We start from the raw sequence: 22,381 nt of genomic DNA on the forward strand, positions 1-22,381 counted from the left end.
CTTGAATACTCATTCAAGAATATTTTTTTGTATAGATTTTTTGTACATCTATAACAGGTATAAAATAATGAATTACAAACTACTGTAGCAGTTTAATTTACTAATCTACAAAAAGATTATTAAAATGAAGTATTAATTTTTCTTGCAATATCAACATTGCAATATTATTTTTCTCAGAAATAAAAATAAGAAATGGGAGAACAATAAGATAATGAAGAAAGATAAAAACAAGATTTATTTTAATAAAAATAACTTTATTTTATTTTTTTGTAGATTATAATAAACATTTTCTTTAGAGGTCAATTCCTTGCTTATGTATTTGTACTTTAAACCAATAAATTTATGTTTATTTAAACATTTTTTGAGCTTTTGTCTCCATCCTCACTTCAATTAAATTAACATCAAGTCATATTAAACCATAGTCATCAATAATCATCACATCTTATTAATGGGTGGCTTGTTATTTAAAAGAACTGAGTTAGACACAAGACCTCTAAAACTATATTTTTTGTACAAGTAAAAAAAGAGGTAAATTGCATATATACATACCACTTAAGTATATTTATCTTTTTATAATTAATTAATACAATCAAGATAACTAAACAGTAATAAATATAAATTTTTTGAAAAAATCATATATAAATATATATATATAAAGTAATAATACTCCTCAGCGTTTATTTTTATTATAACACTATCTGATATAACTAATATAACACATAAAAGCTTTATAAGAAAAATAATACTTAACAAATAATAACTTTTCTTATATGTAACAAGTAACTTATTTGTAATAACAAAAAAATCATTACATTAACAAAATAAGAACAATAAATAAAAAAGGTACTTAGGTGGGAGATATAAAGTGATGCAGCAAAGTGATAACTGAAGATACTTATCTAATGAGGCAGGTGACACAAAGTTTTGAAGGTCCAATGCAGTCATCATGACAAAATGCGCCACACTTCTTGCATACTATCATGGCCTTCAAACTACAGGCACAGTCATTATTTGTAGAACGGAGGGAGTGTTTATTAGGATAACAGCCAGGGGTTGGTGAAGGGTCACGAGGAGTAGCAGCACCTCCTTGCAGACCAACAGATGCTGGTCTCCCTCTACCTATTCCTCCACCACCGACCTCTGGGTTTGATGGAGGAGCACTACTTGATCTTCGTACCTGCTGTCCACTGGCTCGTTGGACCAAAATATACTGATTTTCTCCAACCTGTAAAAAATTTACATCAATAAATGAAAAATAACCTTTAAACATATATTTTTATTCATAGTGGCATGTAATAGGGTGATATTTAATTTTGGTGACAGCTTTATACTGCATATTCGAGAGGTATTTAAAGGTAAAAAGAAATGGGGTTTTACATAGTTAAAAATTATCTCATTATGGTGAATTTTTAAATTTTGTTTGTCATACTGAATCAATCTTAATTTGTTAAATACAGAGGTGTACATATGATACATGATTTCGATTAAAAATTTTACAAGAAAAACAATGGTAAAAAACCTGTTCTTTTATTAATGCCTTCGTTATAAAGTTATAATCATTCAAAGTTGCCATGATGGAAAAATCATGTTAACAATAAAACAAGGCAAAACGTGCTGAACGAACAATTTTATTGGATTTTATGTCTTTAGTGCAAACAATAACAAACTTTAAAAGAGTACTATAATATTGATGATAATAATAAACAACACATGAACAAATTAAACAGCTTTATCAACTGATATTATTTTCTAAATAAAAGTTAACTTCAAGTGTTAATATCAGCTGATATTAAGCTTATATTTCATTTACTTATTGTAAATGAAACAAATCAGCTGGAAATACTTATTTAGAAAATGAATTACAAATTTAGTATTAACTCCTCAGTTTGTTTACCTTTTTACTTCAACAAACTTGTAATGGTAAAATTTGCTAGTGCTAGTAAAAATTAAGTTGTAGGCCTAGAGGTTCAAATTTGTTATTTGGTGAAAGTTTTATTATTAGTTTCCTCATTCATTTATTTAATTTTACTGAATATTAAATCTTCAAATAACAATGTCTTCTTTAAGTGAAATCTCTGTTGATGATGTACAGGTGTGGTGACCGAGTTTGGCTTTTACACAAGGTATGTGATTTATTTAATAATAAATTTCCAAACAGAGAACCAATAAGTAAATTGACTGTGATCAAGACAGTACAGTGATTTGAAGAAACCGGTATTGTAAAAAATCATCCTCGACCAGAAGACCAAAAACTGTCACACCTGATGCAAAGTCATTAGAGTATTGCAGAACTTAGCTGAAGACCCTCATTCATTGATTCGGAAAGTTGTCCAACATGACATCAGTTATTTTTCAGTTCTAAAATTGCTTAAAACAAATAAATTTCACCCTTATAAGCTACAACTGGTGCAAGAACTTTCAGAAGATGATGTTGACCACTGAGTTGAATATTGTGATTTTATAATACAAAAATTAAACACAGATGCAAATTTTTATAATTCAATAATATTTACTAATGAAGCAACTTACTTTTATGTTAAATGGCCATGTGAATAAGCAAAACTGTCAATACTGGAGTGACAATAATCCCAGATAGATGGATGTTGGAAGCTTATACACAGCACCTTCAGAAAGTGAATGTTTGGGTGGGAATCAAACTTATCGAACAGCCTTTTTACTTTAGATGACATTTTTATACGAGATGTTTACTGCAACTTGTTAGTTGATAGATTATACAAATTGCTAGCTGATAGGTCAAATCACTGGATAGGTCATACAGAAGCCATAGAATGGCCTGCCAGGACCTCAGACCTGCCTCCTTTGGATTACTTTTTTTGGGGATACATAAAACATAATGTTCACAAAACAAAACCTTCACACTGATGAACTGAAAAGAATAATTGACGAATCTGCTCTGATACCACCAGACACGACACAAGTTATAAACAGATATTACTTGAGATTAGCACACTGCCATGCTGTAGAGGGGAAGCATTTTGAACATTTATTGTAGAATAGTATGGTTTCAAAATTTATTTCATTAGTAACATACGATCAAAAACAAATTTAACATTTTAAAATAAATATTGTAATGTGCAAATAAATAATATCAGTTAATAAAGACGTTTTATTTTTTGTGTTGTTAATTACTAGTTATTGTTTATTATCATCAATATTGTAGCACTGTTTAAAGTTCATTACTGTAAACCATTTTGAATGTAAAACACAATACAATTGTTCATGGGAGTGCATTTTACCTTGTTTTTATTGTTAACATGAGTTTTTGTCATTACAACTTTGAATGCTTATAACTCTAAAGTCATCAACAGAAAAATGGGTTTTATCATTGTTTTTCTTGTAAAAATTTAAATCGAAATCATATGTCATATGTTCACTTTCCTATTAAAAGAAATTAAGTTTGAGTCAATAAGGCAGAAAAAAATTTAAAATCCACAATAATGCAAATTTTTTTAACTATAAAGAATCCAATTTCTTTGTACCTCCAAATATGTCTGATATGCAGCAAAAAGCTGTTTCCATACTTAAACATCACTTGGTGTATATATTTCTTATTCATTGTTCTATTTGAAAGAATGCCTTAATTTGGGAAGCGCATGCTTGCTCACTCACTCCATTCCCACTCTCTTACAAGTATGAGATTCTTTTTTAAGTTTGATTTCCAATCTCCACAACAACAATAAAACAACTACTAAGATTGTACAGTTAACATTTATTAACAAATGTTACTCATTTTAAATAATTCATAACATTCTGTATATTACTGTATGAAATATAGGCATGTGACTATGAAAGTAACTTTTGATCCAACATGTGGATACAATATTTTTTTAAATCTTACCCTTTCCTAAATAATGGAAAAATGTGCATAAAATTTTTATAATAACACTTAAGGAAACAATCTTAAGCTGGTACATAAATTTTTCAATAGCTTTTTTTTAATATTATTAATTCAAACTTTTGCACTTTCTCTTAATAGCTAAACTATTTTACAGATTGATCAAAATGACTTATTAACTCCACTGAAGAAAAAAGGAATTGGTTTGTATAATAATAACTGTAAGAGCATATGACGACCACTTAATGTAAAACAGCAGAACAATGTACCCCTTTCTGTAGTAAAAAATGCATTGTACAGGTTACTTAAACTCAAAAAAATCACAAAATCAAAATGGCTTTAATAACATGATATAACTCTAAAACATAAATAAAATAAAAATTTCCTTATGTTATTTTAAAAAACCAAAAATAAATAAATAAAATTCTAAATATATTACTTTAAAAATTATTAATTTAATATAAGTAATGAAAACTGTAAGGACTAAATTTATAACAAATTCTTCTCTTAAAAAATACAGTAATAATATAAAAGTGGTTTTACTTGACTAAGTGTAAAATTCAATTTATTAAACATTCATATAAAATAATTTTTTAGTTACTAGTAAGTACTGAAAGCAGTATTTTGTCCTTAATGGAAAAATTTACAAAATAGCATTAGTGAATGAAATCCAGTAACTGTAAAGTAATGTAATAAAACACAATTATAAATAACACTAGTTGTAAAAAAAAAGAAGAGTATATCAATGAAGGAACCATAATGTGTTATAACACATTATGGTTATATATATATATATATATATATGTATACATGAGGTGTGTGAGAAAAGTAATGAGAAACACTGTGAGCAATCTGGCAACGCTGTGTCTACTGGTCTGTGCTAGACCAGTTTGTTCATACCTTCCTCATGCTCAGTACGAGTTTCAACTCCTTTTAGCCAACACATTATTTTTGACAGTGCCATCAGTGAAGTTGTGTTACGAAAATGGAGCATCGTAATTTAGAGCAACGTTGTGCAATCAAATCAAGTTTTGTATTAAACTTGGGGAATCTGTGAGTGTGACCTTTGAAAAGTTGAAACAGGCCTATGGGGAACATTGCTTATCAATAGCACAAGTTTTCCGCTGGGACAAATCATTTTTGGAAGGCCAAGAACACATTGAAGATCAACCTACCTCAGGGAGACCTTCAACTTCAAAATCTGATGAAAACGTTGAGCGTGTGAAGGTTTTGTGAGATCAGACCGTCGTTTAACAATAAGGATGATGAGTGAAAAGTTAAATTTAAACACTTTCACCAGATTTTGACAGACAATTTGGACATGCGAAAGGTTTGTGCGAAATTGGTGCCTACAAACCTCACAACGGAACAGAAGGGCAATCGAAGAAATGTGTGTGTTCATCTTCTTAAGAGGATTGACAATGATCAAGAATTCTTCAATCGTGTGATTACAGGTGATGAATCCTGGATATTTGAGTACGATCCTGAAACAAAGCGGCAAAGCAAAGAGTGGCACACTCCATCATTTCCTCAACCGAAAAAATGTCAAATGAGCAAATCAAAGATCAAAATCAGGCTGATTAGCTTTTTTGACAGTAGGGGTATCGTGCATAAAGAATTTGTTCCTCCAGGATAAACTGTCAACCAAGTGTTTTACAAAGGTGTCCTTGAAAGACTCAGGAAAAGAGTGATTCGCGAGACCAGCCATTGCAGACGTGGACGCTTCATCATAACAATGCCCTGTGTCACATGGCCATTTCCATGAGGGAATTTTTGACCTCATAACACATTCCTGCGGTTCCTCAACTCCCCTACTCACCTGATTTGAATTTTTGTGAGTTTTTCCTTTTCCTGAAATTGAAACATGTCTTAAAAGGACGTCATTTTGGAACTCTGGATAACATTCGAAAGACTCTGACCAACCAGTTAAAAGCCCTTCCAGCGCTGCTACCAGGAGTGGGAACAATGATTCAGCCGGTGTATAGCTGCCCAAGAGAACTACTTTGAAGGGGATGATATTGTTGTTTGAAAAAAATAAAAATTTTGGTAAGTAAAAAGTCAGTCTCATTACTTTTCTCACACACCTCGTGTGTATATAATATATACATATATAATATGTATATGTTATATATATATATAACTATTCTAACAGAGAACAAGTTATTTCATTTTAATTTTTTACATCATGCAGTGTAATCCTAATATTTTCATTGGAATAGTAACATATATTACCAAGCTTTGTGTTAATCTTAAAAGTATTAAACACAGAAGAGTTAGTATTTTAGCTAGATAAAATTGTAAATAAATGTTATCAATTTTCATCAAACTGACAGACTGATTTTCATCAAGAAAAAGGAAATTTTAATTCAAATCAAAACTATATCATCACTGAATGTACTGTTCTGTAGCTACAGCTCCTATGAAGAAGTAAAAATTTTACATACCTCAGAATTTGAAGTTGGTGGCAACACAGCCATTGTAACTGGGATGCCTTGGGAAGACGTGAATACATGTTTAACTAGTACAGGACTTTGATGTCTCTGCTGATATCCTCTTGCTGTTTTATTTACTGGAGTTTTTCCACCACGAGATGATGTAACTACACTATACTGAGTCTTATCAGATTTATTACTGGTGTTATTGTTTGCTGGAAAAAAAAATATATATATACATAAATATAACTTTCTGAAAATTTAAATAATTCATTAACATACTGACCACTTTGTAGTCAGTATGTTCATGGAAAAAAATTAATTTTTAATTCTTTTAAAAATAAATTTATTGACCAAATTAATTTTTTGGTCAGTATATTGATGAATTATTTGAATTTCCAGAAAGGTATTACAAATGCTAACCAGGCAAAAACTATATTCAAATTCTATAAATTGCATCTGAAGCTTTTAATACACAAAATTAAATTTAATAAGACGTGTTTGGAATGCAAAATAATATCTAATACACAATTATTAATACAAAAGTCGCAAAAACTATTTACATAATAAAATGACAAAAGAATTGTGCGAAAAATTTAGAACACGATATTAAACATGCTTATAAGGACAAGATCTTTGTTAATAATACATTATATTCATTACATTAACAAATACATTGTTAAAAAGAATAAAAAGAGTTGGAATTTTCAGTTTACATGAACATAAAAAATTTAATTGATTTGGAAAATGAGAAATATAAAGAGAAATTAAATAAAACTTTTGACAAAAAATAAATCAATTAAGTAATTATTACAAAAATAAGCGTCATAATGCAGTACAAAGTTTATACAATAGACTTTAAAATAAACCTACTTTTCATAACAGTAATTTTAATAGATTTCAAAAACAAGATACAGTTTTAAGAACTTTATTAATATATTTTTTGATGATAAAGAAAATTTTATAAATTCACACGTTTTCAAATTTAATTTAAATGATTGTAACATAAATAATATAATTAAAAATATCACAACTGATATGAAGTATAATATTGAAAGATTGGATTTTTTGAATAAGAATCAAATAAGAAATGTAATTTGCCTTAATACAAAAAAACATAATATAGTTAAGAAACAAATGAAAACAAAATTTGAGGTTATCAGACTAAAAAATAAGGTTATGAAAATGATCTAATATTATTAAAATTGGATAAAATACACACCAATCATTATGTATAAAAAATAAGCACAAATAACCAGGTTATCATTCAAGATTATATTCATAATCACTCCCAAAACTTACTGGATTACCAAAGTTACAAAAAAAAAATTATTCCTACAATACCATTACTAAATTTTAAAACAACTCCAGCATAGTTTATATTTATAGTTAAAATTCTTAGAATAAAAATGAATCTTGAATATAAGTATGGTGTTAAGAATGGTTATGAAGTCGTAAATAAGTTAAATTGTATTAAAGCTAATTCTAACATTAAAATAGTAAGTTATAATATCACCAACATGTACCCTAGTATACCAGTTGATACAGAAATAGAAATAATAAAAAAACAATTTGAAGGAAACCAGAGAGTATACAAGGGCTTTGATCGTTATTGCAAGAAATATTTGTCTCCAAAATTATTTCCAATATGAGAACAACTATTATTCACAAACAAAAGGTTTACCTATGGGTTCACCTATTTCTGCGATTGTCTGAGATTTTGTAAGTATTATAGTTCATGGTATATTGAGTACAAACAAAGTGCTATTATGGAGAAGATATGTAGATGATATTTTGGTCATATATAACCCAGTTATAAATAATGAACATTTGATCATTTTGAATAAACTTAATAATTATAATAATTTAAAATTTGTATGCAAAATGGAAAATTTTGCAAAAAAACAGAAAAATACATTTTTTTGATATTGGGATTGAAGTAAACAAAAGCAATGTTACAGAAACATCCATTTATATAGAACCTACAATGAGCAGCATTTACAATACATGTAAAGTCTAATCATCCATGGTTACAAAAAAAACTGAGACTTATAAAAACCTGATTTTTAGGCTTCACATTATACAAAGAACAATAACAAACAAACTTAGAAAGAAATAGACGTAATAAAACAAATAGCAGTGTTTAATGGTATTGATGTTGGAATTATAGAAAAGATAAATACAAAGCAGAAAATAAAGTGCCATGTAGTTTTACACAAATGTAACAAGAAAATAACACTGAGATTAATAGTTTTTTCTATTTATGGAAAATTTCAATTCTTACAGAAACAGAGAGATGTCTAATATGGACAACCATTTGTTGTTATGTAAGCATAATATTACGGATTATAAAAATAATTTATAAATTTTGGAAATTTGTAACAATAAAAGAATGGGTATACTTGAAAAATATTATATTTATAAATTTAAACAAAAGTATGAAATGATTATTTAAAATGATTTGTTGCTATGTAAGCATAGTATTACTGATTATAAAAATAATTTAGAAATTTTGGATGTTTGTAACAATAAAAGAATGGGTATACTTGAAAAATATATTTATAAACTTAAACAAAAGTATGAAATGATTAATCAACAGATCGTTTTTGAAGATGTTCTTTAATTACAGACATAGTGGGTTGTAGCAGTTGGCAGTTGTGTGACATTTTAAATTTATATCAGTCCAGTTGACAGTGAGCTGTGCTGTTCAAGTTTTGTGGTTGTTAGGGTTTATTTTTTCTAAATTTTTAAGTTTTTATTTCTTCTTTATTGTTTTTGTTCAATTTAATAATTGTGCAACTTTGTACATGCAGGATCCCACAAAAATCGACTTTTGGCATTAGTTTTTAAATTTTTTGTTACTGTGTTGGTAATTAATTTGTTGTTTTATATATATATATATATATATATATGGAGAATGCAATGCTAGCAGCTCAGATGTCAGCAAGAGTACAGTATACACAAACGCCTGCACAAGTATTACTCCCAAGCAGCTAACTGTTCTGCTTTCCCACCAGAGCGGTGCTGTGGCCCCACACTCACAAGCTCCAATACAATACCAAATACCAGAGGAGTTCGTATTCGATCACCGCCTAGCGAAGAAGAATTCCCTGGCTAGCTCAACATGGGATCTCTCGGCGGATGCCAACATCCCTGCCAGAGCAGCAGGCCTGGCTGGCCCACCAAAGGAGCCACTGGGCGTGGATGTTACCTTCCTTCCCTACCTCGCCAGGCATTTATCACCCTGGCTGGCAGGCCCAGCAGCAGGATCTGGCCCAGTTGGGTTCACTCAGGGAAAACCACCTCGGCCAAGCCGGTGGAAGATGACCAATGCCAACCCGACACTGCAGGACTCTGGGGGCCACCACTGCCACTGAGGGGAAGCTTGGTCTGATTCCAATGGACAGGCTGCAACTCCTTGACTACAGTCAAGCTGAAATCGCTGGAGACAGCTTCCAAACCCAACAGCCCTTCTCAGAGCTTCCTCAAAAAATACACAAATATTACTTTGCAGAGCCATCACTTCAAAAACCATAAACAGCCCTTTTCAGAGCTATCACAAAATTTTAAACTGCCACGAGCCACCGAAGTCATTCAGTGAAAAAAGAGCGCTTTTCAGGGCTACCACAAAGTTTTGAAATGCCATGTGCTGCCGAAGCCATTTGGCAACAATACACACATGCACGTGCGCGCGCACACACAAAGTGAACTTAATGCAAACTGATAATACAACAGAAAAGTTTAATTATGAGAGGTTATCTCTAAAGACAATTTCATTGTAAAAAAAATTATTCTGAAAACTGTATAAATATTTTTATTTGTCTTTAACTACATACCTTATACTACTTCTCTATATAATCGCTACATAAGATATTTATCGTAGAGATACAACCAGCTTCAATATACCCTTGTTGTATTCTTCTGATTTAGCCACTGATTAACAGCATTTTTAAGTTCATCATCACCAGCAAATTGCTTACCAGTCAAAAATTCTTTCAATTTCCCAAACAAATGGTACTCAGAAGGACCAGAAAAGTCCTATAAGTCTAGACTATATGGTGGGTGATTGTAAATTTCCCATCTAAATGTTGATGTACACTATCATGCAGCAGGACGATGCCATCGGTCAGCTGCCCACGTCACCGATTTTGAATGGCATGCCATAACTTACATAGAGTTTTGCAGTAGGCTTCTGCATTTATAATTATTCCGCATGGCATGAAATCAATCAGCAGTAAGCCAAACCGATCCCAAAAGACTATGGCTATCAGTCTGCGTCCAAATGCAGTGGCTTGAACTTTGTCGATCTGGTTGGTGATTGAAGATGATGCCATTCACTTGACTGCTGTTTTTATCTCTAGCATGAAATTCATGTTTCATCATTAGTAAGAATTGATTTAAGGGCCTCATCACCTTTTTCTGTGTAGCATATCAGAAATTCAAAAGCAGATCCCATTCGGATTTTAATGTGACATACTGTTAAGAAGTGTGGCAGCCAACATGCACAAACCTTTCTGAAGCCTAAATGTTCATGAACAATGCGACCAATAATCGTTCTTGAAACATTAGGAAAGAAAAGCCACGTCGGAAATTTCATCATAGACGCGTTTAAACAAGTCTTCGGTGATTATCGAGGTTCCCCAGAATGTTCTTCATCATGCACATTAATTCTGTTATTTCTAAACCTTTCACACCATTTTTGGATGTTTCTTTCATTTATTACATTATCACCTTACACAGTAACCAACTGCCAATGAATTTCAACCAGCTTAATGTTTTGATGGTTTAAAAAGATACGACTTCATGTATTTCACAGTTGGCAGCAACATCGATTTTCCTATCCATTTTATAACATAATAATCACACGTAGTCAAAGATACTACAATGCGACAACTTACAGACAACAATGCAGTGTGTAAATTACACTAGCATGGCCATGAACGACACAGATTCGCCATCCTTAAGGAGAGGAGAAATTTCCCAGCCGGTTTTACTTTAGAGATATTCCTAGCAAATATTAATAATAACGCTACTTGATTATTTAAAATGCAGTAGCCTCCTAAAAGTATTAAGTTAATAGCAGTGCTACTAGATTAGATCAGATCAGATACAACATAGTATAAAGTAAAACGTTTTCAATTAATTTTTTGGGTGGGGGCATTGACTCTAAAATTTTACTTTTGTTATTTAGTATTATTACTGTAATTAAGAGTATTTCTTCACAAGATTTACAAATCCATTCATTATCTACCATACTTTCCTTTTTAAACCATTAAATTAATTAAATTCAGTTTAATAAATAAGCAATAATAATAAAAGAAAACTTGAGCCTTCCACCTGTTGTTAAAAAATTTTTATTAATATACAGGATATAATTAAACACAGATATATTTAAACAGTAATGATCATTAAAAAACCAATACCAAATTGATAGCTAAATACTCAAAGTGTAATAAGCTACAGCAAAAACTATACGAAAGCAATTTGATTAATATGATACACGTGCATTACCTGCATGTTTTTACACAAAACATCTAACAAAAAAAAAAAAAAGAAAGAAATGATCACAACAAAAAGGAACTATCTTGAATTCTAAGAAATGGTGATATGCTGATATTATGTAGACACATTTTCAAAGTCAAACAAATATAACATTATCAGTTAAGTAAACAAAACAAAATTTTCATCTTCAATTCTCTTTATGTGAAGAACTAAGTATCAGATATTCTGTCAGAGAAAGCTTATTGTGAAACTGCTGCAAATATCTCCAAAAATACAGTCAACTTTCATAACGTGTAGTTTCAACGATTATTTATATATAAGAATGTCTTTCCCTACACAGCACTATTATCATTTAAAAAAATTATGTTACCACTTGTAACATGTTAATAATGTCTGTATTTATTCTACAGTAATTTGTTTTGTGGTTAAAGGTGATTTTCTTTATTAGATTTATTTTTCAGATTATATTTCATAGTTAATTTCTTCAAGAGTACCATACCTTTTCAAACAAATATCACCACGAATAGACTAGTTAGTTACATAGTATGTATATTGGTTACAAAAAAAATTTAATTTATAAACTACTGACTAGTTAAGATTTCTTAAAGGATCTACAAGTGCATAAATAGTAATATATTAACTTAAACATATTTATATACACTGAAACCCCAAATAAACAACTTTCAAGCGTATCATAAAAGAAATCTTTGTAGCAAGTAGTCTTTGATAATAAAAATACATTCTGGTACATCAAATATTTTTAATTACTTGTAATTTCTTTTATGGATTTCTTTTACAAAACAGTAAACTACTACTTTTTCTTTTATATGCATCATAATCTGCTTCATGGGTGGTGTGAGTAACAGGTAATAACTTTACAACTGGCTTCATCCCCTATCTCTCGAACAGAGGCAGAGGTGTGAGAAGAGAGCACAGCCAGGGCTATGTATAATTAATTTTAATTTATTTATATAATCTCCATATACAATTTTCAATTTTACAAATGGGGATAATTTTATTGGAATATAACATACACATATATATAAATATATTTTACTGAATTTAATCTTTTTAACATTCATATTATCCCTCTGCATCATCAATTATATTTAAATTTTATTAAATAAACCACCTAGTACAGAAAGAGATAAGACATACTTACCTTAACTTTTCATGAAAGTACTTTCTTGGGATCCCACAACCTTAGTCATGATTGAAATAATTCCATTATTTCATAAAAATATAAAAAAAAATTTCATAAATATTTTTAAATAAAAATAATGAGAATTGTGTATTAATTTATATGAGTAGTGCTCTCTGCTGTAGTTTTTTATAAGACTATCTCTCTCAAACACTGATGGTTTACTAAACTGAAATTTTGTTTGTATTTATAAATGTAATATTTATTTAATGGTTTTATTTTTATGCCATTTTTATTAATTTCTAAATATGTGTTAATATCAGAAATAGAATGATTATTGTTTATTAGAGGAACTGTCATATTAGATAAACCTTAAAATTTGTTTGCAAGATAAAGCCTACCCTATACCAATCAAAGGACACGGAAGTTATTCTAGTTAGATCAGGAGGTGTTTCCACATGTACCTTACTGTCCTGATCTTGCACCATCAGACGTTTTTGTTTGGTCCCCTCAATAAATTTTTATGCAGTAACAAGTTTGGAAACAGTGAGCAGGTCCAAAATTCAGCACAAGAATGATTCAGAAGTCAACAATTCTCTCAACAAGTGCCTAAATGTAGCCATGGATCATGTTAAAAAGTAGCATTAGTTTCACCATTGAATAAATAATCATTTTTCTATAGTAATTTGTCCCTTTAAATATTGAACTGCCATAGTGCAAAGAGTGTCCTTCTGGGTAATAAATAAATAAGACACTGGTAATTATAGATTAAGTAATTCTGCTTTTAGGTAATAAAAAGAAAAATTATTATTTTCTAACACTGATTTATTATAGAACTATTTTGTGCTTTGTATATAAAAACATGATGTCTAGGAATAAATTCAATACCAGACAACATTTTATACGTATACAGAAAGGTTTTGTTCCATAACATCCTAAATAAAATAATGATGCATAATGGTATAGTATAATTAGATCAACAAATGTTTAATTTTAGTAAAGATTCACTCCCTAACCACTTTCAAAAGCCTACAAAATACTCAAAATATTAAATATTTTATTCTTAGATACTAAATCTTATACCAGATATTTATAAAAAGAAAAAGGTTTTTAAATGGACTGAAATAACGCTTATGTTATTTGATTTATATTATATTAAGCATACTTGATTGTTAATAAAATTTTTTTACAAACAAATTAATAATTGGAATTTTTTAATGGTATATACCTTGTGCAAGCAATGATGGTGGTGGCTTCAGCTGACATCTGAGCTGATCCCGATTTGGACTGTTCTGTATCACAGCTTGACATATTTGATAACTGCGTTCTAAATTCACAGCTCCAGGTGGTGGCTTATTAGAAACATTCCTTGAACTCCTACCCCCAGTAGATGACCCTGTTGTTACCTTTAAACAGTACAATATAATTATGATCAATTTACATAATTATTAATTAATTATGATCAATTGACATTTACATAAAACAGAGTGAAGAATATAAAAATTGTTTATGCTAAAACTTGATAAAAATCTAGTTTACAATGTATCGCCCTAGCACTGTTTATTAATATTGAAGTTTTCATAGGTTATAATTGTATTTAGTTGTTTTAGATGTTACAGATTCATTGACATTTTCTTATAATTAGCATATGAACAAATAACCAAATTTAAAAACTGGAATTCTACAAAGTTTAATCACTCAAAGATACTAAATTATTATGGGTCAATCCATTCCAAGTGATTCAGCACTGGTTGCCACACCATCTTGGGAAAAATTCATATTTTGTAGGTGCATTCCCTTATGTTTTCATAGTCCAAAACTAATTTTTTTTTTAATGTTTATTCTATCCGGTTCAAAAATGGTGGCCATTTATGTTTTAAGCCTCAAGCTGTTTTTCGTGTTTGCAGACATCTATGATTTTCTCAATTACTCAACACTGTGTTGGCCTAAGTTTTTCAAATAAGCCACCAGGTTGGTCTACTGATGAACTCATCATCGCAAATCAGTTGATTTCAAAGTCGAGAATTCTAAGGTTCAAATTACAGTTAAATTACAAAGCACTGATAGTTCTTGTCTTTGAACCTTAGTATCACCACTTCTTTTCAATGAAATACAATCCTTTTTCCCAGGCATCAAACAACTATTTTCATCATATTCATAAAAACTTCTTTTTTTTATATTGTGTCTTTACTTATTACATTTGATGCTCTCCCTTTTTTGTAATTCAGATAAAATGCACTGTTCTTTTACTAGGGTTAAATTCATTGCTAACTTTTGCTCGACTACAAGAATACAAAAGTAAACTGAAAATTTTAATTTTATTCACTTTATTAGAAATATGACATTTAGTTTTTCTATCAGATCATCATATTCAGTTTGTATATTTTGAGATAGTCAACTGAATCAGAAGTAGGAATTAAATTTTTTCTGGTAATGGTAGACATTTTTTCCATTTTTTTTCCAAGGCTATAGGTCTTTTATCACTGAATTTTCTACTTTTACAAGCAAGCGATAAACCTAGAATAGAAGAAGCTGAAACTACCTTTATTGTAATTTCTAATTAGTCGTAAAATTCTTTATCTGAACTCTCACCACCCCTTTTGTTCATCCACAACAAATACTTTAGAATAACATGTTGGGCACAATGATTTTCCAGGTATAAGATTAACAGAAACACATATTTTTTACATAATGATCCAAAGATATTTCTCTTAAGAGTTTGGTTATAGGCTTTTTATGCTTTTTTTAAACCAAGCCAGTTGAATACTTAATGGATAATGAAACTTTTTCAAGTAATTTCTTTCATAATATTTACAAGTTGAAGTGAACTCTGAGTTCATTCTAAAAGAAGACAACACTTTTTCTTCTTCACCATAATCTTTAATTAATTTAATGTCTTTAGGAAAAATTCCATAGTTTTATGGCAAGCTTCAATAGTAAAAAAACCTATAGAATACTAACACTACATTTTGATAAAAGGTCACAACTGTACACTTTAGGATCACAGAGTAAAGCAATAAAAGTATTGGTGGATGGGAAAGACAACAGAGACTGCACACAGAGACTTGTACTACTTGACTACTTGATGCTTGAGTGAGCCTGTACAATCCTAAAAATCTATCCTCAGAGAATTGTGACTCATTAGCACAATTAACTAACAAATAACAGTGTAAATTGTGGATAAATATATATATATATTTTTTTTAAATTTAATCATTTCCATAATAACTGCCTTTCAAAATAATATTTATTCTCTTTTATAATTTATTTGGTTTTCAATTTATTTACAAATATAGAATAACTTAATAAGGACTAAATTAATTTAAGTTTCTTTTTAAAAATGAATTAATATATTATCTTTTATAAACATTTTTAACATTTAGCTGGAATAAGTCCAAATTTCAGGAAAATATTATTTTGATGAAGAGAAACTTTGTATTTAAAATAATTCAGAATTATATATTTGGCAGTCTAAATGCTTATTTATAAGGTACATAAGGTACCTCATTTATTTTTAAGAAATGTGGTTTTCTTAGTTTAAAATGCCTTACAAATAACAGAATAACTCCTCATGCTCACTTATCATAAATGTAGGAATCAAGCATTTCTTGCTTGAATTCACAATTTTTTTATACTTTAAGTTGGGAGCTAACCCTGAAGAAGATCCTGTTCTCATGGAGGGAATAGATCAAAGTCTCCCAAGTCACTAAAACAAGAGACCACGCTGAGACTGGCTGTGACAGGATACTACGGCGGCCTCGGCCAATGGATAGAGGCCCTTAGGTAGTGGCCAGTCCACTGATCAGGGAATGCCTGGCGCCATTATGACTGCTGCTTCCGGAGAGCCGTCTGTTAAACGTAGGCAGATACTTGGAAAAAAGTGGTGGTCCTCTGACCATAGCGTGCTACACGCAAGAGTTAGGTTCGCTAGAGCCTAAGCCCTGTTAGGAAGCAACCAGTGTTGCCCCCCCCATAATCATTGATGACATGCACACTGAGCATCTACAGATCTATCGGTGCACCCATAATAAGTATGTTCATGCCATCAAGGAAGCCACTCAAGTTATAGCAAGACTCCATGCGTGAGTTGCAACGCAGTCCCTGGTAGCTTACAAAATCATGTTACTGGCCAAAGTCATTGCACATCATGCTGTCCAGTGTTCAATGCGGGTTTGGTGGTTGTGACCACATTTTAACATTTGTGACGACTTATCAGGCATTCCTGGTGGCTCTGTTTCCAGATGATCCAAAAGGAGAAACAGAGGTTGTCATTAGGACGGGGGGCTACACCCTTCCCTGGCTGTGGATCCAGCAGATATAGACAGAGTGGTCTCTCATGGCACTGAAAAAGGCACCGGGGATTGACCAACTTGACCCGGATATATTCTACCATCTGCTGCCTGTCTAAGACAGTCACTTGGCTGTTCCAGCCTCTTACCTCTTATCTTCTAAGCCAAGTCTTAGGACTTGGGTGCCTCAGCTGGGGCTGCTTCCTGACTTGTTGGAAAGTGGCTTTGGTGAGGGTGCTCTTAAAACCAGTAAAGGATCCTAGTAGTGAGGTCGGCAGTTGTCAGCCCATCAGCCTCTTACCGGTAATTGGCAAGTTGCTTGAAAGGCTGGTTGTGGAACGGCTCTGGGAAAGTATTGAGGTGAACTGTTTTCTAAATCTTAGAGGTCAAGGAGAAAATTGGCCACCCACAACCAGCAAGAATGTGGTGAGAGCTGCATTCTCAGACCATGTGGAAGTTCCTTGATGCGGGTGATTTGTTCAACCGAAATCAGTAGTTTACTTAAGAGAAAGACTCCTACCGCACTGTTGTGGGAAGCTAACCTAGAGATATATGGCTAACCACCAGCCAATTAAGGCTCCAAGTGCTTTAATATGGTGGACAGGTACTTGCTGGCATTCAGTGACCTAGGCGTGGCAGGGAATTGCTGTCTAGACAAAGTAAATTTCAATTTATGGATGTCATATTTATTCTTATTAGTTGACGGGGTGCACCTACCCATTTTAGTAAATATATGACAAGTGAGCAGTTGGGAGACGTAAGACAGTTGTGTATGGTACCACGCTTAGTCCACTCCTCATGCTGTTAGGTAAGCTCTAGAGCTATTTAGGACACTGGTCGCTAAACTGTTTTGAGGCTCAATAGCCATTTGTGGCACAGACATTTGGTCTTATGCTTTAAAGTGACCAAATGGGGTGGTGGCAGAAGAAATGCCAAGCAAACCAATACTTTGAGTTGCATCTCAAATTTGAAATTTATACTGAATGTTTTTGATACCATAGAGAATTTTTGTGTGTACAATTTTCACATTTTTATCTGGTCCCCAAGAGATATAACAGCTGAAAAACAGAAAAAAAATTGAATTTTAAAAAGGGTATAAACTTTAAGCGTGGTAATTTTTAAACTTGGTGAGTAGCTTAAATTTTTTATTTAAGCAGTTTATTTTTGTGATTGTTAACGGTTTACAGAAAAAAATCATAAACTAAAAAAACTATTGGTCCTGGAAGGATGAAACAAAAAGAAATTTAATCGTATCTTCTCAAGGTAAAATATTGGTCCAATGGTTTATTTATCTATCTCTCTTCTCTCTATGAGAGAATCTTATATATTGTTACCACATATGTGCCTAATTTAATATTGGTGGGCGAACATGGTAGCAACGATGTGAGCTGGCGCACAGTATACGTATGTGGTGACACAAGCATCACTCCCACTGCGCTGTTATCCCACCATAGCGGCACTGCAGCCCCACCACTCTCAGGCTCGAATAAAAGAGTGTGCACAAGAGTGAATTTTCAATTTATCGTTGACCACCACCTGGATAAGACCAAGAAGAAGATGGAAGAAGGCAGAAGTCCCATGGCTGCCTCAACGTGGGACCTCGATGTTTGCCAACATCCCCACCAGAGCAGCAGGCCTGGCCAGTCTGCCGAGGGAGCCACTGGACATGGACTCAGCACCAGGGGCAGGCCCAGCATGGGATCGCTCAGGGAGAACCGCCTCTGTCACGCCGGCAAAGGATAATCGACACTGCGGGGGTCTGGAGGCCAAAACTACCACACTGTAGTGGGGACCCAACTGCCGCTGAGGGGAAGCCCAGTCAGATTTCAATGGATGTGCCGCAAATCCCAGACTTTGCCGGAGACCAGCTTCCAGACCCAACAGCTCTTCTCAGAGCTAACGCAAAACATGGCCCTTTTCAAGGCCACCAGAAGGTTATAAATTACGAGCCGTCGAAGCCATTCAATGACAACTGTGAACAACAATGAAAACTTCTGGACCGACTTGTGCGTGAGAAAAGGGGAAAAGGAAAACAGGGGAGAAGAAATAGGGAAAGGGAAATAGGGGAAAATAAGAAGAGTAAGAAGGGAAATAGGGAAAAAAGTAAAAAAAAAAATGGTAATAGGGAAAATGAGATAAAGTGAAAGGTTAAATTTTGTGAAGTTCTGTAATGTTTATTTTTTTTTATGTTTTAACAAACTTTCAATTGTGTTCATTTAATCTATATACATATATATATATACGCTCAAACACTGTGTATGCCGTCTCTGCTTCTTGAAAAAAATTACCAAAAGTGAAATTTCACAATTTTCTAGCAATAGCGAAGCAATATGGTTCCTAATTTAGAACTGAGTAACAAAATACAAAGTAAACTTCGGCATAAAGCTTACTTCGTAAACTGAAAAAATTAAAGTATGACTTTTTTCAGAAAACATATTCAGAAGTACTTTTTTTAAGAATCTAATGGTCTATAAACTAATTTTTTTGAAAGTGAAATTAAACTGAAATAATAAAATAAACCTATATTTTTTATTAAAGATTTAAAATATTTATAAAAAAGTCAAAAACCTCTTTTAAAGAACTAACTTTGAAAGAGTTTTAAACTATTCAGGACCTTCCATTAAGTTATATTTCTCCACACCCCTTTGAAGTTAACAGGAATCATGCACAAATTGTAATCTGGTTGTCTGAGGGACTGCTAAGGAAGGGGGTCACCAAAAATCAAAAATTAACTTTCTATGAATCAGAGTGTGGAATGTTACAAGTCTAAAAAAGGTTGGCAAGTTAAAAAATTTAAAGCGTAAAATGGGTAGGTAAAAAATGTAGTTATAGTATGAATTAGTGAGATGAATTGGAGAGATGAAACTAAACTTTTGGTTACGTGGTTTTAGAATTAACTCAGCATCAAATAAAGGGCCGGCAGGTATAGGTTTTGTAATGAACAAGAAAATAGGAAAGAGAGAAAAATATTTCAAAAAGCTTAGCAATAGAATCATTGTAATCAGGATAAAATCAAAACCTAAGCCAACAATGATTGTCAACGTATATACAAACAAGTGCCCATGATAATGATAAGGTAGTATGTATACAAAGAAATTAAACACATAAAAGGGAATGAAAATTTAATAATAGTTGAAGATTGGAATGTAATCATTGGAAAAGGCAAGGAAGGAAATATTGAGCGAGTATGGGCTGGGTAAAAGAAAGAGGGGTCTGATTTATTGAGTTTTGCACGAAGTATAATTTAGCAATTGCTAATACCCCGTTTAAATCATATTAGAAGAATATACACATGGAAAACGCCAAGTGACACTGCAAGGTATCAGATAAATTATCATGGTTAAGCAAAGATTTAGAAATCAACTTGTCGCCTGGAAAGCATACCAAGGAGCAGACATTGATAGCAACCACAATTTAGTGATAATGAAATGTAGATTGGGTTTTAAAAACCTGAGGAAAAAGTGTCAGATGAATTGGTGGAATTTACAGAAGCTTGAGGAAGAGGAAGTAAAGATTTTTAATGAGGACATCCCAAGAGGTCTGGGTAAAAGAGATAAGGTAGAAAATATAAAAGAATGGGAGAATGTTAAAAAGGGGAATTCTTAAATCAGAAGCGAACTTAGGTGGAACAAAGAGAACTGGTAGGAAACCTTCGATATTGGAGGATATACTGCAGTTGATGGATAAGTGTAGAAAGTATAAGAATGCTACTGATGAAGAAGGTAAAGAACGGAACCTATAGACAATTAAGAAATACTACAAAAAGGAAGTGCAAATAAGCAAAAGAAGAGTGGCTCAAAGAATAGTGTTCAGAACTGGAAAGAGAAATGATCATCGGTAAAATAGACTGAGAATACAGAAAACTTAAGGCAAATTTAGCATTATATAAGTTAAAGGAGGTAGCGTGGCAGAGTGGTCTAAGGCAGTGGTTTTAGTACATTAAGTTAATCCCATTAAAGCAACCAGACTGTCACAAGGCAGGTGTTCTTCTCCCTCGGGAAGGAGGGGAATTGAGTACATAAATATTACCATCAGGACCAGTAAGGGGGGGGGGGGACAGCGACCGAAGTACATAAGTTAAATCAGGTCTAGGAACAGGGAGCAGGGTGTGTGGCGACCGGAGTATATAAGTTAGATGAAGCTGGTGCAGCAAAATGGTGTAAGGCGACAGTCGGACGTGTGTTGTGCATAAGTTAAAATCTAATAATGTGTTAAATAAAGATGGTACACAGATTTATAATATGAAAGAAAAAGTTGATAATAGATGGGTGGAATACATTGAAGGGTTATACAGAGGAAATAACCGATGTTATAGAGGGACACCTCTACAACTGGTGTTATAGAGGAAGAAGAGAAAGTCAAAGAGGATGAAAAGGTACAAGGACTGTTCAAAAAGTAATGATAATAGTGACTCTAAGAGGAAATGTGTTGCAAAGGGTTATTGTACTGCATACCATTGCGTAAACAAGTTTCAAGCCGATCAGTGGAATGAGTGGATGTATGTGACAATTCGCCTAACGTGTGTTAGATATTCCCCTCCTATGTCCAGCATGGACAAAAAGTTAAAGCAGTAATGTGAAGTTAAAGTTGTAATGTGAAATTTTTAGTGAAACTCAGGAAGAACCGAAAAAGCATGTATGAATTATTAATTACAATGTATGGTGAAGATGTTATGGAACCAGGTGACCTTCTACAAATGGTATAAAGCATTCGAGGAGGATAAAGTATCGCCGACGAGCTACGCGAGGGGTGCCCTTCAACATCTTGCACCCAGGTTGTAAAGAATATAGATGCCACTATGGTCTGCGAAGAATAAAGAATTACTGTTAGGAAGTTTGCTGCATGTCTAGACATTTCAGTTGGCAGTGCATTTTCGATTTTGCATGATGACCTGGCCATGCAATGCGTGTCTTGCAAATGGGTACCACACCTGTTCACACCAGAGCAAATGCAACATCGTGTCTCCATGTGTCAAGACCTGTTATCACAGTTTGGTGCAGTCGTAATCTCTGAAAAAAGCAAAGATGAGTTGCAGCATCAGTAAGATTACGATAATCTTCTATGATTCCGACGGTTTTTTGTACCAACATGCTGTCCCTCAAGGCCAGACAGTAACGGCAGATTAAAACTTGGTTTTGATCACGATGTGTCATTTAAAAAA

At 32.3% G+C, this 22,381-nt stretch overlaps 1 protein-coding gene across 2 annotated transcripts in view; it reads right to left on the reverse strand.

The window, feature by feature from the left end:
• Positions 1 to 233: 233 nt before the first annotated feature.
• Asx (transcriptional regulator additional sex combs) overlaps positions 234 to 22,381 on the reverse strand; it is a 75,195-nt gene continuing 53,047 nt past the window's right edge. For both annotated transcript variants that reach the window (XM_075356956.1, XM_075356957.1), the window contains exons 10-12: positions 14,160 to 14,337; positions 6,301 to 6,503; positions 234 to 1,225 (exon numbers count right to left, since the gene is read on the reverse strand). In XM_075356956.1, the coding sequence (XP_075213071.1) occupies positions 896 to 1,225; positions 6,301 to 6,503; positions 14,160 to 14,337 (711 nt within the window). In that variant the 3' untranslated portion in view covers positions 234 to 895. The remainder of the gene's footprint in view (positions 1,226 to 6,300; positions 6,504 to 14,159; positions 14,338 to 22,381) is intronic.

This window comes from Lycorma delicatula, chromosome 2, assembly GCF_047948215.1.
Source record: "Lycorma delicatula isolate Av1 chromosome 2, ASM4794821v1, whole genome shotgun sequence".
NCBI lineage: Eukaryota > Metazoa > Arthropoda > Insecta > Hemiptera > Fulgoridae > Lycorma > Lycorma delicatula.